Genomic DNA, 24416 nt, shown 5'->3' with positions numbered 1-24416 from the left:
TCTTTTCTTGCTCCGTTAGGTATCTCAGTTCCAGCTACTCTTTTGCTGTGCTACGTGTTCTGAGTAAGCCACCAGATTTCTGTATGATGCAGTTTCTTCCTGTTGTGTAATACCAGTATAACATTTACTTAGCTTTGTAAAACTGGTTAGACAATTTAGGATGAATGACTTAAACCCAATTATTATTATTATGTTCTAACAACCACATGAGCCATATACAGAAAAAAAGGTATAGCATTCACAAAGCAGGCATTTAAAAATGACGCAGGTTTTAAGCATTCAGATTCTGGGGTGAGAGAAGGGTTTGAGTTAAATACTCAGTAATATTGCATTCAATGCAATATTGCTGCTTAGATGGAAATAATCTTTTAGAAACCTGCTCACTTCTAGAATAAGACTTAGAATTGAATAACCAGTTCAAATTGTTCCAGTTAGGGTTGTAATCCAAATAACTTTTCTCAATAAATGCTTAAGAAAGTATTCCTGCTTGTTTGGTGTCCTGTAGCCTCCATACAAGCAGTACATGTTCCATTTTAAGATTTCCCTGCTTTTCAGAAACTGACTATAATTAAAAAAAGAAAGAATAAAATGCCTAAAATTGTTAAGAAGGAAACCAAAGCATTTGATAACTGATAAAACTAGGGTCAATGTCTGATTCGCTGGCTCTTTCCCAGGCAAGAGACATGTTTTCCCCAGGGGTCATTGGGTCCAGGCAAGCTGCATTCTTTCTGCCAGGCACTTTGTAATGTGCAATGAACAGTGTCATTTATTTTCATTTCCTCATACTTAATTGCATGCTTCTTGCTTCCAGTATTAAGCCAGAAGGCAGGTGGTAGAAGCAGTAAACTACACTACTACTAGATGTCGGAGTTACAGACCATGCTACTCTCCTCTTTAAACAACCCAATTGTCTTCAATTCAGCAGAAACTGTTGAACTGGAAAAACACTTGCTTCCATTGCACATTCAGTAGAGATGATTTCTTTTATTCTGTAAAAAACAATAAAAAAGATATATTCTGTGCTTCGCAAACAGAAGCTACTTAAACTTATCAATGTTTTATCAAAGTAATAGGAAGTAAATAAGAAGTCATTGATTTGGCAAAAGTACCAAAAGTATGTTTAAGGTGTAGGGGGATGGCTGCTTAAGGCAAGTAACATGTCAGTAATGCTACTTCTGGAATTAATGAATTCAGTACTAAGCTATTTAAAAATTTAATAATCATGCCTGAATATAGAAGTAAGATGTTTATCAGGTATGCAAAATTTAAGCTTATCATATTTGGAATTCAACTATTTAACTCATTGCAGAAGTTAGCATTTATTTAATTTTCACCTACTATAATAAATAAAATAAAACATAACGTTACCAAAGACCCCCTTAAAGAACTTAGCTTCATCTTCATGGTGCACCCAGGCTTTTTTTCTGGTGTATTCTACCCACAGGTGTGTGACCTCTACATGCAAATCAGGATTTACAGGCATATTTCTAGGTAATACAAAGTTCTTAATGCCTCTGTGGCATTCATAGATAGCACTTCAAAATGGTTAAGAATTTTTTCAATAGTAACACTGTTGTGCCGCACATTTATGTTTCTGTTGAAACACCCTTCTGAAACAGATAGTGGGAATCATACCATATTGCTGTTAAAAAATGACAAAGTGAAAAAAATAGACTAAATATATTCACGATCATTTTTTTAAAAGTCAGTTCTCACCCCAGTGACTTTTTAACTCTACCATACTGGTTTTAGATTAAAAGGTGCTAGCTATTCCTGCTGAAATTATCCATTAGTGATAAGTACTACATACAGGATTACTAAAAATACTATTTGTGATCCTGCGTAATAATAACTGGCAAGAATGCACTGTATCAGAACACACTTTCCATTTTAGTTCACAAGAGTTTTTCCATAACTATAATAGCATGCAATTTGCTGCGTATCATGAACATACTGCTGTTAGCTTTCTACAATACTCTACTAAAATATTACTGATGCTGTTACTTCAGGATAAATAGCATATTTCAACTACAAGACAGGCAAATACATGCAAGTTCAGACTAAATCCTGAATATTACTTCTAGATGGAAGCCTTTACACTTTGGCACTACATTCTCTTGATGTCAATGGAGCTCTGAGTAAAGGAAGGATCACTTTGCTTGCACAATAAAATGGAACTGTGGAACTCTGTATTTGGAAGAATGTAACTAGCAGTAACATAAAAGCATGAATTCTTTATTAAACAAAAATCCAGTCCTAATCTCTTGTATCTGAAGAAAGAACATAGATTAAGAAAATAATATAAGCAATTAGGCAAAAATGAAGTTACATTTGTAAACCTTCCCACTTCCAGCAATCAGGTGTTGATTAATTTCTTTGATGAATTTCAATCTCTGTTCCTGTAGGCAATGCTTACCTACACTTCTATCATTTATAAGTTGGTTTATTTTCATAAGTAGTATGTTTCATTGTAAAATGCTATGGTAAATCCAGAGCACCCTAATTAAAGATTTAATTATCCTAAGAAGTGAGTGGGTAAAACTTGGAAAGCTAACAAACTGTCTAAAGCATCACTTTTTTGTTTTTCTGTGTGACTTAACTCTTTCCTGTGTGGTCCTGCTCTGGCAGGGGAGTTGGACTACATGATCTTTTGAGTTCTCTTCCAGCCCTTGAGATTCTGTGGTTCTGTGACTGTCTAGTATATTACTCTATTTGTATGGTAACTGTCTGAACACCTAGTTCCCAAAGTACTCAGGAACTTAATTTGATTTCAAAGTATACATATAGACCCATTAAAATCAGTGGAAGATGAACATCTTTTGGAAATACTACTTTTTTCCCTCCATCTTTCAGCACTAGAATTGTTCACAGAATATTATTTTTAAGGCCAGAGTTTTAACCTCATTAGAATATCTGGTTTCTAAATGACAGTCTAATTTCTTCTGGCTACCTTTACAATTAGTGGGGAAGGATCAAGAAAACAGAGGTGGTGTGAGTGGACCATCAGTTTCCATATCTGAATTTTGAGTAACTGACTCCTTTCTTGCCCGTTTTCTAGGTACCTGAAATTAGGTGAGATTCATAAGAACTTATCAACAAAAAAATAGGATCTTTTGGATTTATTTTCAAAGAATTGAATGTCTTTTCCCCATCACTCTGCCCAAAATTTTTTGCATCAACCTCCAACTTTACTCGTGACCTGTTTTTAAATGAGGCAATTTTTAAATAATAGAGAATCACAAATGAATATAAGGATTTTAAATTCTGAAAATGAAAGGGTTTAAAGTGTGCCTCTGCCCTCGGGATTCCCAAGTCTTGGAAATAGTACTTTTGAATCATTTTGAGTTACCAAAGTCCACTCATATATTGTAAAATGAGCATAAGGAGCAATTTCAGTCATTCCTCACTCCAATAATGCACTGTATAATCACTTTTTAAATTAATATACCAAGATTTCTTAGGGGTGGAGGGACAGTGAGCCCATCACTTAATAGAATTTCTAGCATCCAACTCAGAAAGTAAAATTTCTTAACAAGTTCGGGGGAGAGTCAGGAATAGCATACAGAAAGTCAGTGCACTTAAGAGAAATTGGAAATATCAAAGAGAAGGGACCATTCAAAGCCCTTTAATCTATACAACTATGCCATGTTAGCATGTAAAGGCAGAGATACCTCCTTCCAGTTACAACATAAAGTCCTCTTCTAAACACCCCAAGACAGCCAGATGCAGAAGCATTTACAGCTCTTGCCCTGCCAAAAATTCCCTTTAGAATTTAGACAGACAAAGCAAGATGGTATCAAGGTGGATTATAGCATAAGCAGGAAAAACTCAGGATTCATCATTTGATTAAAAACCCAATAATTTTTTTAAAATGAAATACCTAATTGAGACCATAAGACAACTAAGTCTCCCTTTCTGTAAGAGAAGCCCCTAGTTACTGTTTCCTCAGAAGCCCTTACCTCTGGATACTTGGGAAACCATTAGCCAGAAAACTTTTTGAAGTGGGAGTGCTGGAGGAAACAACACACAAATGCTTGATACAGCCACCAGACTAGATTATACAGGTTAGTTAAGGAGAACAATACTTACTCTGTAGATTCCATGAGTGTTTGAATATGATGTAAGAGATCATGCTCCAGCTCTGTATGGTTAATGTGTGGTTAAGACTGCATTTCTCCCGTCAGTGTCCAAAAAACCCATGTATCTCTACTGCAGATGTTCAAGTGTTCCTGGCCTCGTCCTGTAGCTGATTTAGGGTATTCTGAAATTAGGCAAGATAGGTACTGAAGTACTAATGTTTGTAGAGGCAAGCCTGACATACTTTTAGAAATTCAAGTCCTTTCCCATTGGACTCTGCTATTGATATTTTTAAAGTCAATCACAAGTGATTGATTTTTGCAGATTCAAAGCCGAAATCCTCACCCATACCTTTACTGTCCCAAAGATAACTTTAATGGACTTCAGCCAAGAAGACTTCTGAACATGAGTACATTTTAGCAATAGCAAATACAGCCTGGCCTGCCTGCAACACAGATTCCTATGGGCTAACAAAGCAGTATCTTTCTAACTGTGAAATCCACTTTCTTACTCCTTGGTGAACTGACTCTACAGTTTTTTCAATTCCATTGTCATACTGCATTATGGAAGCATCCAGAGGTGTTTGAGGGATGGCTAGAACTATAAGTTTCTCAAACTTAAAAAGAGACATCTAATATTTATATACTGAAAAGCCTTTTATGTTGCTATTTGAAGCACATTCAGTGCGTAATCTTGCAGATCACTCATTCGCAGGTCATGTCTATATATATCTATAAATTCTCAAATTGCAGTGTTTGTTTTTCATCTATCTAGATGAATACCCTAAAAATTTCACTTACCTTTTGACATGATAAATGCTGCTATGGGGATTTTATTGCTGAGATGCAACACTCTGGAGAGTCATGCAGTCGTGCAATCCAATTAGTGTTTTAGATGGTGCAACATCATTCAGGGAATGAATAGGTAGAGATACTTTATAAATAATATTGTCACTATGTCTTTTTCCTACCTTTTCCCTAAATCGTCTCCACAGACATGGATGTGCACCCATACATTGATACACACTATGCAAATGACTGTCCCGGATAAGATTTCTGCTTAGGAAGAGCATTGTTTTTGTTGAGTTTCATTTATAAAGGTTTTTTGAATCATAGACAAACTCTCCATATAGAACATACATTGATGAATACATGTTGAAAATGAAGAGAAAAATATTTGTAAGCTGTATCAGTCCCTATACTCCATTTCAATTTCAATTTTATGGAGGGATTTGAAAGGAGTGGAGAATCTAGTTTAAACTTTTATTCTTTATTTCATTTTTGTCATGTCCAAATTATACAAGGCAGATCCAAATTCTTAGGGTACTGCAATCTAATTTACCTCCAAAGATGTATCTATTTTTTTTCTACTTTTTGATATGTAGTTGCTCACAGCTGAAATTGCTCAGTCATAATGAAAACACACTTACTGCATTCCAAATGCCTGCATAAGTATGCATTTGGGGGGATAGTTTCCTTTTATTTAAAGTTAAATGCAAGGAAAAATATTGGCAAAATATACCATTCCTGAGAGATTTTTCAGTAAAAGTTAAGCAGAGGGGGGAAAAAAACTCCAGGTGCTTATTCCATTGAGCCTTAATTTGAGTAACTCAAGTGTAATTCTGTTGTATAATTTTGCTGTAATTTTCCCCCATGTCTCCTGTGGAAGCTTTCCAGAGTACCAGGCAGTTTCATAAGAGCAGTGGATATGTTCACAGAATCACAGAATGTTAAGGGTTGGAAGGGACCTTGAAAGATCATCTAGTCCAACCTCCCTGCCAGAGCAGGACCTCCTAGAGCAGGTTACACAGGAACTCGTCCAGGTTATCCTTAAATTTCTCACTCTTGCCCCAGCAAACAGACTACATATAGTCTTGTCATACCGTGATGTCAAACTCTACTTTTCAAGCTGTTCACCCATTGGAAAATACTATAACATCCTTAAAAGTCATATCATTATCAAAGTCATATGATTGATAAACTACAAAATGGCAAGTTTATTTTGGTTGGGTACTTCATTCTAACATTTTCTTATTCATTCATGCCTAACAGAAAAGAAAAAATAGTGTTATTGCCTCATTAGTCAAGAGTATCAATAAAAAAATAGTTGAACCATTGCAAAGGCATGTAATTCTTATTTCTTGGTGCACCTTCCAAAAAGTTGGCATGGAATTGTAATTTATTTTTTTTGTTATCCCTTCTTAAACCTTTTTTCAGTATTGCAAGCAAAAATTTACTAGCAAAATACAGCTGAATGAAAAAAAACCACTTATTTTTTATCAATACCTTTGCAACTAAATAGTATTGGAGAAAATTGTACTTCTTAAAACACATATATTGAACAAAATTTAGGTGAGATATTTTTCTGTAATCTTTAAAGCTATATAACTACAAAAGATAACATCAGTAAATGAAACATATACTTGGCTAATTATTCACCCAATTAAAACAAGGCATATAATTATCTTTTCGTTCCCATTTATGCCCCTATTCAAAAAAACACTTTAGAATATCCTGTCCTGTAATGTACCTACTGTGTGTCTTTAGGTATATGCCCAACAAAATGTTTAAGGATGCACTTAGGCATGTATTTAAGAGGTCTGCAGAAACCAGATGTTAGTCCACAAGAGCATGCAGAGGAGAGCATTCATCACCCTTGGGCTGAAGAATCTATCAAAAAATGCTTCTCACTCAAAATGAAGCATAGTAAAACAGGGCAAATGCTCTTGTTGACTGAAAGGAAAAACTACAAAATGCTCTGAGGCCGATGAAACCTGCACTTTCTATCACCAAGTCCAAACAGCAAGACAAAAGTAAAGCTTATTAATCAGAGTAAATACACAGAGTTAATCCACAACACTTGCAGCACAATACTCTTCAGAGCTTCTCAAAATCATAGAATCATAGAAATCAAGGGTTAAAATCTACTTTATAAGATAAGAGGACAGGAAAGGCTGTCATTAGCTGGTGTCACACTAACACCAGCTAAAGCATAACTTTTCATAACTAAAGCATTTTTTCATACTCACTTTGTTAGAAGACGCTATCTGGTTAGTGGACTCATGATGTCAGTCAAACTATTTTTTCATAGTTTTGTTTTTTTTCACTACGCAAGACCATAGCAACCTAAACACCAAATATTTATTCTTCTTTCTCAAACGTGGCAAGTTCTTTTATATATTTTTTTATGCAAACTGGGCAATGCATTGACTCATTCTGTTTGTATTTATTTCTAAAGCATCTATTACCATGGTGCCTAAATGCTGTGGTATCTTAGCGTTTGCCAGCTGTGTATCATATGAATGGTACCATCAGTTTTGTCCACTTTTATATAGCCTTTTTATATGAACTGTAAGGAAGTACTAGCTAGGACAGAATACAACAGAATCATAGGATGTTAAGGGTTAGAAGGGACCTTAAAAGATCATCTAGTCCAAACCCCCTGTCAGAGCAGGACCACCTAGAATAGGTCACACAAGAACTCATCCAGGTGGGTTTTGAATGTCTCCAGAGAAGGAGACTCCACTATCCATCTGGGCAGCCTGTTCCAGCGCTCCATCACTCTCACAGTCAAGAAGCTTTTCCTTATGTTTCTTTGGAACCTCTTATGTTCTACGTTGTACCCATTGTCCCTTGTCTTATCACGGGATATCACTGAGAATTGCTTACAATGAGATGTTTTCTATACTAATATACACAAATCAATAGTAAAATTAAAAGCCTTTACTGTTCCCTTCAGTCTTCATTTACTCTGAAAATACAGCCTCTACTAGTCAGAGGGCGCTCTGTTGATGAAGACTTCTCTGATTTCAAAAAGCCCTGGACTCCTCTTGAAATCACTTGCATTCTACCTCCTAACCAGCTCAGATAATCACACCTGCCTACACAATACCATACTGCCCTAACAATTTTTGCAATAATTCAGTTTACTTCCTTCCTTTGAACTTACTCAGATTGCATCTTCCCTAAAAGGTGTTCATGACACTGTTTTAGATCCGGACCAAGGTCTTCCCACAAACGACTTGTGCTGTTGTGAGACCCAGCTTGTGTATGCAAATCCACAGACCTTCCAAGCTACTGCAAACTAGACAAGTAATGAGTAACAGTGACAGTTGTAAAAATACACATGCTGATTATGTTAAAAGTTCAGACCTTTTTTTTTTCCTCCTGCTTCTTTAATAATAGGCAAATGGAAAACATAGGAAACTGTAACTAAACTTTATATTTGAAAACATTGACTTGGACCAAAACATTGTGATGGTGAATTTCACTCACCTTTAAATAGACTGATTTTTCTCCCCAAATATTAAATGGAAAAAGTGTAACAAGAAAGAAATGAAATGGAAAATTGCTAAAACTGAAGAACATCACACACAAAATGCCAGTATTTTTTCTAACAGCCCTGAGACAATATGAGAAAGAGAGAAAAGGTGTGGAGGAGGGGAAGAGGGAGGGAGAGGCAAGAGAAGGGAATGTGAAGCAGACTGAAAACAGAATGTGAAATAATTTATTTTGTTATAAGAAGATTAAAAAAAAATAAAATAAAAAGGGGAGCAAAACATACAAAGGCACTTTCAGTACCATAAATATTATTCTTTAGAGTAGGGTTTCCATAAAACACTTAAATGTAATTGGACCAGTCATTATTTAGAAAGCTGGATTTTTTTAATTTCTTCTTGTCATGGGCCAGACTGATGCTACTTTTTTTTGCCTATAGCACATTTTATCCTGTGGGGTTTATCTTACTCCCTGCAATGCTACATCACAGTTAAAATATACTTCTTAGCCAATGTTTTGATTTAAAACCTGTTTTTTAAACCATTGATAAGACAGAACTATTATTGGAAGGTAAGGCCCTCTAAACATAGAAAAATGGGAAAATGTCTCATTTTTCAGCCGTTACTAAGGATGGCAACAAAGTTTGACAGCTGACATTTGGGGAAGTGTAAGAGCTTAATATACTACATGAATAAAGCACGTTTTGTCTTTCTCATTGGAACATATACAGTAAAGCACTCTAATACTGAGACTCTTCACTGATCAACATAAAGTTATACGACCAATGAAATGCATTTTTAGTACATTCAAAGCCATATAAAAGCGATTTCTATATATACAGCATCTTATATCTTCAAGGAGTTTGTAAATAGCAACACCTTCATTCTCATTCTATTTCACTAATGCAAATCTCAAATCTCCTGACATCAGAAACATGTAGAACAAGAGAATTTAGATTATTCAAAGTTCAACTGATAGCACAAAGATCTAAAATTTCCACTTACTATATGGGAAACTTTACTTAGATAAAAACTAGGTCCCTCTGAATTTCCACTCTGTGGAGGCAGGCACAGGAATGAAAACTCTTTCTTTGCAGATAATAAAAGAACACCATCATTTCTTTTCAGGATTACGAAATTCTTTGTTGACTAAGGTGTTGACAATCTCTGACCCCAAGATATAAAATAATAATATTGGTCAGCTATATAAGAACTAGCACAATCTGTCCAGCTCATAACTGATCGTTTTTCTATATTTTAAAGGACTTGACAAGAAATTGGTGGTTGTATTCCTGTATAGCCATTGTTATGGCATAGTTTAAAATCCTTCCATGTTGTATAGGTTCATATGTCATATTTCAACACATTTTTGAAATTACTTAATTTGACATACCTTCTTGCAGCTGACCTACTGAAGTTTAGGATTGCTAGCATGGCCGGTTGCTAGAGAGTTCAACTCTATTCTACAAATGACTGATAATACAGTGACCGGTGTTAAATTCCTGGACAGATTAAATTAAGTTCATCCTTCCTAGATCTGAAAACTCTTCAAGCTGCTTTTTTAAGGCCACATAACAAGTCTTTACTTCATATATTACTGTTCTACTTTTTGTTCTGTGTCTTAAAATAATTTTTGACCTTCTGTTTCTCATGGGGAATTGTGTTAAAATTCAAGAACCTGACCTTAGGTTTCATTGAATATTCCCATTGACTTCAGGCCATAAAAAAGGAAAAGTGTGGAGAAGAGTTATATTCTGTCAGAAAGAATATGGCTCTAAATGCTGGAATCATCCTGACAGCTCTATTTCAGAAGTTAGCCAAGGAGAAAAAAGGGGCCAGGCATCTTGAAAATTACATATACATTCCTCACACACATGTATACACATACAAAACATGAAGAAGAATAGAGGAGAGAACCTGGAAAGAAATTTTGCCAATTTATCAAATGGCAGATAATTATCCCCAAGAGTTTCATAGAAGAAGCAGTCACCCCATTTTAAGGTAAAATTTTGTTTCAATCTCAACTGCAGAATAACATAGGATCCATCTGTTTCTCCCATTCCTCCCCCCTTCCCCTCACAGTTCCCCTGCTCCCTTCCCAACTCACATGCTGATATAACTCAGAGGAATCAATCTCCAGTACCACAGGCTTCATGGGCCTTATTGGACAGGAACTGCAAGAAGGATAGGATTGGTTTAAAAATATGAAACAAAAAAAAAAAACCCAAACCAAAAAACTCCACAAATATATTTCTATAAGTTTTCATGGCAATCAAAGCTTAGAAACTCTGTAACTTTTTGATAATTTTTGGTGTGCTTAAGAGAATTTTCAACACTCTCCTAGTTTTAGAGAAAATTAGTGACCAGTGGCTGGATCTGTGTGAACTGTCTAGCTCTTACCATTGTTTCCACTCAATATCCACTATTTATTTGTCCTGTGGGATGTCCCTCAGAATATCATGCTACCTGGAAAGTAAATCTTTAAAAAAAAAACAACCACCAAAACCCAGAACAAAAGCACTGGAATTTTCCATATTTGATCTCCCTTAATACCAGAAGCATGCTTCAATTCTGAGTTTAACAAGAGGACTCCTAGGTGCAGTTTCATTATTGGCTTATACTAACCTAAGAACAGAGAGTGCCAAGAGGCAAGCCCACTCTCTCCAACCTTCCCTCCCTCCTTGCCTCAGACCTAGGTAAACACTCATCTCCTGTTTCATTACCGGTTCTCATGCTGTCACAGAGCCAGCTGAATCAAAAAAAACCCAAAATGATCCGAGATCTGAGCTACACACTAATTTTTCAGACAGCTACTGACACAGCCAACTGTGAAGCCATGAGCATCTTCATTTTCCCTAGAAAGGCTGCAGAAAGATGCAGCTGGAGGAGTAAGGAAAGGAGAGCTTTACCAACATTTTCAGCAACAGCATGGACGTAAATTTGGTTAAGCTGACTGCAAAACTACACCTTTGTTATGCTAGGAACAAAAATTCTCAAATGAATCCAACTATGTGAAAGAAAAAAGTAGACCTAGTTACATGATTTTGAGTGTTTATGGAAGACAATAAACCATATTTTCCTGTACCAGAACCAGCAGGTGGCACAGAGTCTTATTTCCAAAGCATAACTAGCAATAATAACCTACACCTGGATGCTGTGCCCACACTAACCCGACTTACAAGCAGTAATAATTATAGGGGTATATCCCTCAATTTGTGTGTGATGATGTGTGCATCTTTACAAATTTCTTCCCATTAAGAAAGAATTTGTCTGGCCTTTTTGGGTGTGCCTGGAGAGCATTTGAGAAGCCACTGAAGATATACAATATTACACATGCACTATAGCTCAGCTTCCAGCAACAGTGATCCCATGAGATTGATTGCATTAACACTGCTAGTTTATATCTTTGATGGCCAGTCAACTCAAGTTTACTGTGCTCAAATGTATGTGTTGGAGTATTATGAAACTCCTTCTATTACAATTTTAATAACCTTTGCAGCACAGTCAAAATCAAGATATGCCTTTTTACCACCAAAGACAGGCAAAAGACCGGGGAAGTAAGGCAAATCCTAATTTTTCAAATTGTGCCAGTGGGACAGTTTGTTTCTGGGGCAGGAAGAAAATAGTTAACTGCCCTTGTGCAATCCCACTCCCCAAGAACACCTTAGTCTGATGCAAAGCTATCCAGAGAATGTGAAATGCTGCAGATATATTTGCATTTCTAATAGTTGACATCCGCAATGTTAAGTATTCAATTCATATTTCTGCTTTGATACTTCAGAAGATCTTATCTTGGAATGCTTGTGTCTGCTGACTAATTACATAAGTATTGTTCATTTTGTGTCCTTATTACCCTAAAAGTGTGTTCACAAAGTTAGTCCTTTATCTCTGACACACATCTGAAAGAAAAAAACCGGAAAGGCACAGAAGTCTGGGAATTTGATTAGATATTTTAATTACTATTACAGACAGAAATATGTAATACACTAGAATATCATTTTCTTTTTTGAGGGAAAAACTTGGGTTAAACACTAGTGCAAATTCCACACAATAGCAAGCAGTCTCAGGAGTTTTGAAAAGCAGAACATGGCAAGATAGACTTTCACTGGTTATTTGTAGTTCCTTTTATAAATCTTGGGCACAGAATCAAATTTTAACATTCTACATAGAAAGACAGAATCTTTCTGAAAGATCTTTTACAAATCAGCAAGACTGGAAATAATTTGATAGAAGACTTACCGTGTATGCTCTTTCAGCCATTTCACTAGAAACTCATTTTGGCTTTCTCTGAGGTAGAGATAAACTACAGCTAAGAGATGTTATTAAATCTTCTTTATAGATTCTGCATGAAATATATTAAACTACAAAAATACTATATTCAAATAAGGTTAAGGGTCTGACTTAAACACACAAAGACATGGAAATTCAGAAATACTCTCCTTACTGTGGCTAGGCATTGTAGCACAAATGACTTGTGCTCAGATTCCTTAAACCTCGTCTTTATGGTACATTCCCCTTAAAGCACTTCCTACTTTAAGTTTTTTTCAGATTGCATCATCTCTGTTGGGTAAGGTTAAACACAACTTTGGGTTTTTTACAATTTCATTTTTTTAAATGCTTATAGAAACTTTAACATGGAAAAAAAAACCCCAAAAAATGTACTTATCCATCTTGGCAACAGGCTAACTTAATTTTATTTTTTAACATATTAACTGACAAATGCCATGTAAAAACCAGACAGGCAGGCAGATATAGGACACTCATGACTCTCAGCAAGTGTAAACACATGCTTCAGCTCCCTCCTCTCCTCATACAGTTCTACTTATATACTGATCACATATTTATCCAGTGAATCAAAACAGAACCTTGTAGTTGATTAACTAAGATGTTGTCACACAAAATGGCATGGGACCTTCTTCCATGATGGACTTCTTCCCCTTTTCCTGAATACAACAGCTACCAGTGGAGGTTCAGACTACTCATCTGGAGCAGCTCTCAGCTCTGAAACCACCTTCAACCCTGTGGTACAGTACTTTGGGCTTGCTGACCTCTTGGGCAAGTTGCAAACTGTGTCTTCTCAAGCAGCTTCTTAACTTCAAAGCAGGGAAATTCCACTGTGGGGAGGGAGAAGGGTATCTTAGGAGGATGGGTATTTTTTCTAAATTTTACAACTGTGAACAAGCCTGACTTTCTTCTTAGTTCTCTTCCATTTCTAGTTATTATTTGCTTTTACTTAATTTTTGCCAGTATATTACATAGTCAGGCAACTGTCTCCACGTAGCTCTGACAAACCTATATGCATTTAACAAACAGAAAACTGAACATTTCAAATGTAGCTGGGGGCTTCTCCTCCACATGCTTCACAGCATCTGATTAACATGCACGTTCAACTCTGCTGTACTTAATGCATGCTACTGAAGCGTCTGTTTTTAAAGATGTGGAATCAATACTGACTATTCATCCCCTTCAACTGGTACTCCTGTAAACTGCTAAAAAAACAGAACAAGGGCCACTTCAATAAGAAAACAGTGTTGATTACACTCTGGTAGTCAGAGTAAAGGCAGATGATTTCGAAGACATCCACAAACATTAATCTTTGCAGTTTGACTGTGATAAAAAGTAAAACATGCAAAGTCCTCAAACAAATAATCCTCAGCAAAATAGTATAAGACTTTAATACCAGTGAAGAATTTTTATCTTAAGGTATCATGGAATGACACAGGATTTCAGGAATTAATAGAAATGAAGATAATACTTTAACAGAGAATATTAAACAGGAAACTATCATAGACAATCTCTGTTAAGGAATATGAGGAGCAGAAAGCAGTAGCCTTGATCCAGAAAAGGTATTTTTGCTTTATACAGCATAAAACACAGACATTCAGGAGTAGATCATCCATGAGAAATGGTGATCTCCTATTGCTGCCAAGGCCAGTCAGACCTGTTGTGATATGTTCTGTAAATGCTGACTCTATCACTTACAGTTTTCCAAGGACTGAGATTTTTTATTTTTATTGTGGAACAAAGCTATGACATGAAGCTGTCAAACCTAGAAGGCCCAGAAAAGGATGATGGAGAGTTTTTAATAGATTTGAGGGTGACAGCTGTATTGAGAAAAGAGCCATGTAGTTACAAGAAAGGTGGTCTGGAGATCCAACAGGGAAACATTGAAATCTCCACAAAGAAGTAAATTTTGTTCTCAAGCCAGCAGACTGACAATTTATCACACCCCTTAAGAACTGATGGTGGATGACACGTGGTCCTGAGATCTGTATCAGCCTATCAAGTGTGAATGGGACTGGATTTATTTGCTGCAACAGGAAGCTTTAATGGAAACTCCCAATACAGTTTTACCACACTTCATTCTCAACCTTCTGCACTTCAAATGCCAACTGTGCCCCCTTGTGTGGTACTTTTCTGATGGAATCCATAAGCGCCTAGGGAAGCAGATTAAATTAAAGCAAGCTGTGAACACTGCTATATTTACATGTACTCAACAAGAATAGAGTTCAGATCTCTCTCTCTCTCTCTATTAGCATCTATAATTCTGAGCTTGAAGTACTAATTAAAAGCATGTAAAAGAAAGTACATAGACTACTTTTTTACATAATGGAGTGGGAGTCTTCTGTTGAAAGATCCACGTTACTCTGAGCTTTAAGAAAGATCCAAGCCAATGCTTCACAAAGACCTTGTTAATATAAAGGACAATGAAAACTGTTCTCTAGCAAAAGACATTTGAGACAGATGAGACAGCAGAGGGGAAAAAAAAAAAAAAGAAGTTTTAAGTAAGCCTGTAAGGATCTTCTCATGCCAGGAGAGCTCATGCAGAGGCAATTCAGCTCTGTTTGGGAGTTTTATCAAAAAGGAGAAAATGATTACATCATTGTTCTGAACTGAAAACTGATTAATCATCTGCCTGGCATCTGTCTTGGCAGATGAGAATTCCCATTTCAATGCTATGGAAAAACTGGTGACACAAACTACTCCTCATGTTATCACCTGTCTCTGCTTGTGATCAGTCCTCTGTTCTGTCTGTCCTTTTTGCTGGCTATTCAGCTGACACGTTCAGCTGACACATACGTACATTTGTAAAATATCTGCAAATATAGATGAGTATCTTTAATGGTATCAAAGATTTGTACAGATTTGTTCACGAGACATCCGCATATGATGCAGTCCTCATGTAACTTTTATGGTCCTCACTTTTTGGAGGAAAAAGCTATATGCCATTAAATAGGCTTTTAAAATTACAAAATAAATTGTGAAAATGCAACTTTCCTTCAAAAACCCTAAGTTTCTATAACCCCAGTACAGTCCTGTATGCTTTAGTAAAAAAAAACAACAAAAACCAAAACCAGTACCTCCAAATTTCATGCTTCATGATTGATTTAACGAGATAAGTGGAAGAGAGGAAAATTGGCAACTTTAACACTTGGGTGTATCTTGCAATTGAGAACTAGCATATACTATACTGTGATGTACTCTTGAGCCTTCCTGCATACCACGTGGATGGTGTATCTCATATAAAATCACTTGATAAGATAGGAAATACAGGAAGAAGAAAAAAGGAACTTCACATTTCCCTTTGTTTCTCTAATCATGAGAAATAACTTTATTCTAAGGCCTGGTAAATCTTTTTTTTTTTTTCAAGACTGGCTTAAATTTTGTATATCTGTAAGGTCGTGTTAAATTTGGTAACTTGAACTGAACCAGCTGGCAGTGTCTTGGGAATGTATCAAAGCTGTAAATATGCAAGGTGAATTTTACATTTTTATATTTCTCACAATTACTTAAGATTTGACAAGAAGATATGACAAGACTCAGATTTTCTCATTGTACTGTAGCAAAGGGAAGTGGGGGGTTTCCTTAACTATTTAGAAGTGATCTTTACTTCCTTACAGAGATTAAAACAATTTATTTCCATGCAAGTGGGATAATTTGGGGCCGCCCATTCTCACCACAAATTAATTAAACAAGACAGAAGCAGTGGCTAAAATAATAAAATAGCTACCTCTTTCATTACATGTTTGACAGCACTTGATTTGACACACTATTAGGCAGAATTGTAAACTGTTTAAAAACTCTGAAGCATACATCACCATTATTAAGCTTCGATACCATATTGTAAATGTTTCTGTTTAAATACGCTGATTTATGCTCACTTACGAGTGCATACCCAGAATGTCAACAACACTTAAAATGAATCCATTTCTTAAAGGATTTGAGTTCGTTCTGATGAAAAGACCAGATTAATTACTTTGGTTTAAATATTCTGTAATCTGTTATCTTTTGCATCTTCCCAGATCCAAGTGTCATACCCGGTTTAAGGACATGAAACAGCACATCCACACAAAAGGGATAGACTCTTCATCCTATTATTATTTAATTAACTACTCTCTAGAAATTGATAAGCATTGAGCTTTGTTCTGAAAGGTAAACAGCCCTGCACATCAGCAAGTAAAGTAAAAACTTCATCAGGAGGGATTTTCTCAGCAAAATCTCATGGCTTCCCTTTTATCTTATCTGGTCCTTCTGTCTCCCAAAGTACAACCCCCAAAACAAGAGGCAAAATGATTTTCCAATCCAGCTGTTCTTAAATATGTAGGAGAAAATTTTTCCTTAAAGAAGAGCCAATCTCATAAAAAGGCTCTTTTGGCACCTATGTGTAAGAAGTAATAAGCCATCATCACAGTCTCACATTTCCTTCTTCCTAAGAAAATCAAGAAAACTTCTAGCAGATGATCAGACATCACTGTCTGGAGATTTCAAATAAAACTGAGTATAGATGTGTGAGATCAAAACAAAGATGTTGGTCTAGAAACGGTTTTAAACTAAGATACTTTTATTTCTCTTTGGCTGAGAACATGATTTATGCCTACTGATGGCACCTCAATATACTCGATGAAGCAGCAGCATGAGACACTAGGTCAGACAAGAAAATGGCCTGTCATCTCAGACATACTTACATGTTTCTTCCAATTCTGACTGTCTGGCCACTTCAGAACCTCCATGAAAACATGTGAATGACTGGACTGGCTCAGCCTGAGAGTCTGCCCTCCAGTACTCTCTGCCATGACAGAGTCTCCAGTGATGGCTCTAGGTGTGACAGTTTAAACTGAGGGCGAGCATGTAGAATACTTCCCTTCATCCCCTACCCTTGTCTATCTACCTCCAAATATTTTTGGCTCTATCTAGTGACCTCCTTAGGTTTCCAGTCTGCCAGGTAAACTTATTGCATCCATAACGCTGTTTGGCAAGGAGTGGTATTTGAGTTCTCCATTTGGTGGAGAATATCCATGCTACATAGTGTCACTCCAGTAGACAATGTTTAAATGAACAACAACTTTTTAAAGTATCAGCAAATACCAATCGTGATTCTCGAGGCATTTGTTCCTATTTATATGAGAAAAGCAATGATACTCTTTTTATATGCTGCTACAGGAACCTCTTTCAAGACTATTTTGGAGACATTCACTTGAGTGTTGAATGGCTTTAGAAACACAGTGCCCTTCTGAACAAACGTTCTTTCATTTTAAACTTCTAAAAACTGATTCATGCTTTTTAATCTGCTGCAACTTTTTTTTCTAGAAAATGCACTTACATGAGCTAAAGTGGTCAAGTTTGTTATACCATTGAATTATCCTGGAAAGGGTCTTGCTTTTTCAGTCCATAGAGGCAAAATCTACAACTGTACTAACATTTTCAGTTCCGGTCTCCACAAATGCATTATTCTGAAAACCCCAGAGAAAATGTCCCCTACAAAAGAAAAAGAACACTTAAAAGATTAAAATATATAGCTTTTTAATTTTTACAAACTGTACAGATAACTGCCACAAACCTCAGGTGCTTTTACCATCTCAATGATTAAACCATCTCTGGAAGTAGCAGCAAAAATGTTATAACCTCTCAGGGCCTGCATCATTAAGTACTGAAAATAACCCAAAGTGCTGAGCAAAGCAAATGATATAGATGTAAACTCCTACAGAGTCTTAGGAACTTGTAGCCTTTCTTAAGACAATAGCCAGTAATATTTCATATAAATAAAAACCCAGATCTCTACTTTTTGTCATGAGATGCTCTAGTCATTCTGGTGTTGAGACCTGCAGCTCTGCATTAGCATCACTGTACTTGCATATCCCTGCATGCACCTGCACACCCTGTTCACCTAGATCAATTCTAGAATCAGTCTGTCTCCACCACCTTTCTCCACAACAGGCTGAAAACTAATCCATGGCCCATGAATAACAAGTTTCTCAACAGCAGCTTTTCAATACAGAGCTTGCAATCTGTCTCCCATACACTTTGTCAAATTATAGTCCACATATCAGCCATTTGCAGCAGTGATATATCTGTCGAGCGTCAAGTACATTTCTTGCAAAGGAAAGTCTTTTTTCGGATTTTTTAACTTTCAAAATGTCTAATCCCAAACATGCAAAATAATGAGTCAGATGCCAGAAAATCATGAGATTTTTTTTTTTTTTAAATATGTTAATGTCTTTTCCTTTGCTTTCTGGAGCTTTTTCTGGGTCATGCTTTCAAGCTTTTCTCCAAGGCCATATGGGTTTCAAACATTATTAAAAAGAAAGCAACTGAGATCCTTTTGTAATTGCATGTTTAAGGAAAACATTTATTGCCATCTGACTTAAATTGTGTTGAGCTGACAACCAAGAATCTTCAGAGATATTTTTTGATCAAATAATCCCAAAAGAGGAATATTACTTCAAACCTGTTTTCTCTAGAGATTTGTTTACATTACTTATGTATTTTTTTTTCCCAGATAATTAGGCTTTACTGAAAGCAGGTTTTTAGACGTGGAGGAAAGTCATGACTTAACACTGTCTTAAAGGACTCTTTACAATATCAAAATATATGAGGTACAGACTACAGATTCTCACACAAACAGTGATTTCTTCACTGGAGTTTGTGATTTGCTCCCCCTTGATACCGAGTCTCCTTGAAATCTTTACTCCAGATTTTTTTTTCTCAAAGATGACAAGATGGTTTTGTGTGACAGTGTTCATTCTTCGAGGTTCTACATATTCCAACTGTTTTGTGACAGAAATATTCTTCAGCATCTTACAAATGTAACCATTCCTGTTAATTGCCATAATCTTGGCTTAATTGTGTGGCATTCACTAATTTGTTTAAAGAGGAAAAGGCATTCCTTTCTTTTCATAATACAATTCCTCTGTAGGGCATTATCTAAGCTCACTATAGTGTCCGTCCTGTATCCTTTCTCTTCCACTCTTTCTGTCCTGATTAAAACTACCAGAGACTCATCAGGAGACACGGTGGGATTGCTCATGGTGCCTTGAAGTCACCTTTTCTTTCATTGATTTTGCCTGTTAAACCTTTTTTTGCTCTCCAGTCTCTCTCCTGTGTCCCATTGGATTCACAACTTTCCTTTCTTAGCACCCTTGTTAGCAGCTAATTGTGCTCTTCTTCATTTTCCCTATCCCATTCTCTTCCCCTTCCTTCCTATCCCCTCACTTTGCTCATCTCAAGTTTCCCTCCACCTTGCTGTGAGGAAGGCTCTGCCTGGTGTCAGTGCTTCCCACAGCATATCCAGGCCCAAGCACTACGAGCTAGAGCTAGAGGCTGCCCTCAGATGATGAGGCATTTCATGGATATTTCTTTTTGACTTTATTTGTGCTTCCTGGTTTCTGAGGTGTGCACATGGATCACAGTTACAGTTTATTTCTACCTCCACAAACTCTGGGATATCTTCCACTCTGCTGAGACAGAATAGCTCATCTAACTCCACTGGGTCCTGCTTTCGGCTAGACACTCGTCAACTTCACAGGACTGCCACAAGAGCTAGGGCATAGGGCACCTAACCCGGTTGTGGAGATTGGCCAGGGGGCTCACAGAGGCACCTTAAGGGACCTGCCCGCGGCTACATTGGCAGCTTGTGGCCGGCCCATCGCGGAGTCCTAGGCCCGGGCTGAACTCCTCGCTCTGCACCCATCTGCCTGCCTCCTGTCCCGGGCCGTGCCGAGGCGGCCGCAGCGACAGGCCGCCGAGGGGACGCCATAGTAACCGGCGGGGGGCCGGGCGCCACCGGGGGGCCGAGCTGGGGAGGCGGGTGGGAGAGGGCGGGGACGGCGGCGGGATGGCGGACGCGGCAGCGCCCCCTCTCGGCGGCTCGCGGGCCCGTGCCCGGCGGCAGCAAATGGCTCTTCCCTTGCCGGCCCCTTTGTGTGAGGCACGCTCGGAGCAGCTACTCAGCCGGCCGAGCGCGCCGTGGCCCCGCCGCCGCCAGCCCAGCGAGCCCAGCCGAGCCCAGCCGGCCGGCGCCGGGCGGCCATTCCAGCGCGGGCGGGCTGCCTCGCCGCTCCCCCCGGGGGTGCGCGAGGGCCTCGCTGCCGCCTTGCACCCCCCTCCCCCACTCCGCTCCTCACGGTGGAGGGCAATCAAAATACACCGCCACCAAACCTAACCAAATAAATAACAACAACAACAATCATAAAAGAACGAGAAAAGAACAGAGGGAGAGAGCGAAAGGGAGGGAGGGAAAAGCGAACCAACTCCGAGACTCCCATAAAGAGAGGCACACACGGAGCTAGCGCCCCGGTGCCGATGCGTGGGGGAAACAATAAGTACTCGAAGTTACCTGCCCTGCCGTAGAAGAAGGAGGGTTTGTTGATTCTCTCGCAGACATCTGCAGACCGGTGCTTTTTTGGAAGAGTTTTTTTTTTTTTTTTTAACTCCCCTCTCTCTCTTTACAAACCACAAACGGATGTGAGGCAGGGAAGGTGTTTCTTTGACTACTGAAGTCAGGCACCTCTTTTTTATTCTTCTCAGTCTTCTTGTGTGTCCCCCCCCTCCCCTCTCTCACACACACACACACACTCTCATACATCTCTTTTTTTTTTTTTCTTTTTTTCCACCAACATTATCGACAAAAAGAAAAGGAGTTTGCTTGATGTTTTAGTGAAATGGACGTAAGATTTTATTCACCACCTCCTCAGCCTGCAGCCGCTCCTGATACGCCTTGTCTGGGACCTTCCCCCTGCCTGGACCCCTACTATTGCAACAAGGTGACTCTCGTTTTGTATCGTCCGAGGTGTTTTATCTGTGCTGTCGATTGTGCTGTTGTCGCGGCGCGTTGCATGAGCGGGCGCTGTGCTTTGGCGAGCCGCGCACTAAGTTGACCAGTGAGGCAGAGGGCAGTGGCACTTGCCGGGATTTGGGGAGCGCGGCGCCTCCTGTCCCAGAGAGGTGCCGCCGGGACACGCACCGGCTCCCCTGCAGGCACCCCAAATTAAAACCCCAGAGTAATTTGGGGGCGGGCGGCTGGAGCGGGGCGAGAGGGGGCGGGGGGGCAGTGGGGGTGAGGGGAAGGCATTTTCCTTAACATCTTCCCTTTCGGAGAAACAGCGTGAACACGGATGTTGATGCGCAGGACTTGAATTTCCAGGGCTCCCGTTAACGAGAAAGATAGCGCCGGCCGCAAACCGGCAGAAACTCTGTCCGCCGCGTACCCTGCAGTTCATGTGTCAAAGAGGTACTAGGCGGTGTCAGGAGCACGTTTGTGTGTGTGTGTATGTGACATATATGTATGTATCTGCAATACACACATACAAACACATCTCTATATATGCACGATAAGACTGTATCATGATGACAACACTGTTCAGATCAGGGGCTTGACTTTGTCCCGGCAGTGCAACTGCCTCCCCAATTTCTCTGTAACTTCATTAAACGGCGGCAACTAGGGTCAGTACCTGAGGAGAGCTACGGTTGAGGTCCCTGAGCCGTGGGGAAGGAGGAACTAACTGCAGAGGAGGCTCCGGTAGCTCAGATCCTGAGTCGGGCAACGAGAGTTTAGTGCAACGATCCCGGAGCACTTTGCGTTACTTTTGCTGCCGAAGAAGGGTACTGAGGTTCCTGTATTGTTACTGCCTCTGTGGCCTGATCCAGTTGGTGCTTTATGCATCCGCTGCACTTTCTCTGCTGTTACAGAATGGGTTTTGCCCGTGAATAAAGGAAATATAGGAAATAATCAGGAAGTGCGAGCTGCCCAGCACACTTCTCTAGCACACCCCCGCCTGGGGAGAAAGCCGGGAGCGAGCGCTTCCCGAAAGATGCGTTTAACCCCGAGGCGCCGAAAGGTTTGTTTAAGCGACCTGCTGCGGAAGGCTGTGGCGGGCCGCTGCCGATGCTTTGGGCAGCGTCAGCTCCGCGGTGCGCAGCGCCCGCGGAACTGTCCGCGGGGGAGGAGGCCGGCGGGTCCGAGGGGGGAGAGGGACCAGCGCGGCATCCCCTTCCCCCCCATCCCCGCTCCGGCCAGCCGCAGCCCTGCGGGTTCCGCGCTTGGCTATTGTCGTGTCGGTCTCACGTGTCCGAGCGATGTTCAGAGCAGTCTCTTTCATCTCGGGCAGCTGCCGCGATTCGGAGATAAACAGGAAAATAGCGTGTGTCTGTGCTGAAGCGCCGGGGCTGCGGCGGCGGGGTGAAGCCCTCTCAGTTTTCAGGAAAGATTTCCCACATGGTCTCATCTACCAATCACAACAGAAAGGACCAAATTCATCCTGGCCGCATTTCACATACACTCAATGGAGTTATAGAATTCAGGGATAAATCTGGCCCTTTGTGGTGGATGCCTGAGGATATTTCAAGAGAGATCCCAGAGGTATGACTGTTAGTGGTGTCTTGAGTAACTGTATTTTGCTGCATCTGGCAAACCTGCCCTATAGATTGGAAGTTTGTTCCAGGAGTGAACTTTGTTCAGCAGGAAGAGCCCAGATGCATAGCAGCCTGTATGTGTGCATTAATTTTTTTTGCAAGTGCTCTGAGTAATAGTGAGGCTACTGCTACCTCTGATCTGTGGTCTGCCGTTAGATTCTCTGTTGACTGTTTTTGTAAATTGTAACCAGAAAGTGTCTCCCAGTAGGAAGCTTGGGCTTGTATTAATGACATGAGCACCAAAGTGTCTGAAGACCCATTTGGCAATAAAACTGGACAAACGTTATTAAGTCTATCAGGAATTTAAAGCTTCAAAAAGAAGGTAATGGCTTGAATACACATTTCACTCATCACTCATGAGATAGTGGGCCAGAATTAATTTAAAAGTTAAATGCTTTGGAAAATCAGGAATTACTTTAATATATTAAATCATTTCCCAATTAAGTTCCTTAAATCATTGTGGTGGGTTGCACTGCAAATCAAATAATTTAGGAAGTAATTTTCAGAATTTCTTTACTAGCTGGTTAAGGCTTTTTTTAAGTCATGCCATGTATGAAGGAGCAAACTGTTCTTTTTAAATGCAAATGAGGCACTCATTCTGTAGACAAGTTGCAACTCTTCTGTTTAATTTTGCCTGAACTGATAATGTGCTTAAAAGTGCACAGTCATAAGACATATGCTTGGAAAAAGACTTACCGGGAATGTTTCAATTTAAGATACTGAGGATAGGACGAATCCCTTTTTCAGATTTTGCCAGTGATTTTGCCACTGACCATTGGTTACACTCAATGGACAGAGTAGGTTTCCCAGGCCCCTTGGAGGAATACATTTACCAAACTATTTAATTTTTCATTCCCTTCGCCCTCTTCCTTCTCCCAATATGATTAACACTGCTGTGAAAACTTACCTGACTTGTTCTAAACACATCGACATGTTACAGTATTGCTCTGTCACTTATTTCCATTACTGTGTGTATTTAGGGAGTTTGAAGGGCCAAAGGCCTGCAGTATTTTGTCTTCAGTAAGTTTGGTCGAGTGTTTTCTCTAAATCTTTCTCAGGAAAGGAGGTGATGTCTGGAGAGCAATGAATTCGTGCTCTGGGTTGGAGTAGTGGTCTTGATTAAGTCTTTACCTGCAAAAATAATTCAGAACAGGATCTTGTTTCTTGTAAAAGTGGTTAAAACTTACTTTGGGCACTTACTAATGGATTTAGCTCTTGTTTTCATACCTGGGTTTTGTGGGGTGAAGGGGGTGTCAAATATGGCAGACTTTGATTCTTTACATTTTAAGTCTACTTGAGCTGATGGTAATTTAGAATGTATTCAACAAATGGTTACACTTTTAATTTTTCTGGTTGTTAACACCTTTTTTTTCCT

General features: G+C 39.0%; 1 protein-coding gene and 1 long non-coding RNA gene across 3 annotated transcripts in view; one reads left to right on the top strand and one right to left on the bottom strand.

The window, feature by feature from the left end:
• Nucleotides 1-717: 717 nt before the first annotated feature.
• LOC133625265 (uncharacterized) lies at nt 718-12672 on the bottom strand. The gene is made up of 4 exons (XR_009818573.1): nt 12593-12672; nt 10461-10527; nt 4090-4261; nt 718-989 (listed from the first exon to the last, which is right to left on the bottom strand). It is a non-coding gene; the product is annotated as an uncharacterized LOC133625265 (long non-coding RNA).
• Nucleotides 12673-20759: 8087 nt separating this feature from the next.
• Nucleotides 20760-24416, top strand: part of TOX (thymocyte selection associated high mobility group box) — a 226804-nt gene continuing 223147 nt past the window's right edge. For both annotated transcript variants that reach the window (XM_061995001.1, XM_061995000.1), the window contains exon 1: nt 20760-21393. In XM_061995001.1, the coding sequence (XP_061850985.1) occupies nt 21292-21393 (102 nt within the window). In that variant the 5' untranslated portion in view covers nt 20760-21291. The remainder of the gene's footprint in view (nt 21394-24416) is intronic.

This window comes from Colius striatus, chromosome 4, assembly GCF_028858725.1.
Source record: "Colius striatus isolate bColStr4 chromosome 4, bColStr4.1.hap1, whole genome shotgun sequence".
Classification (NCBI taxonomy): domain Eukaryota; kingdom Metazoa; phylum Chordata; class Aves; order Coliiformes; family Coliidae; genus Colius; species Colius striatus.
This window is presented reverse-complemented; position numbering and strand designations above follow the sequence as displayed.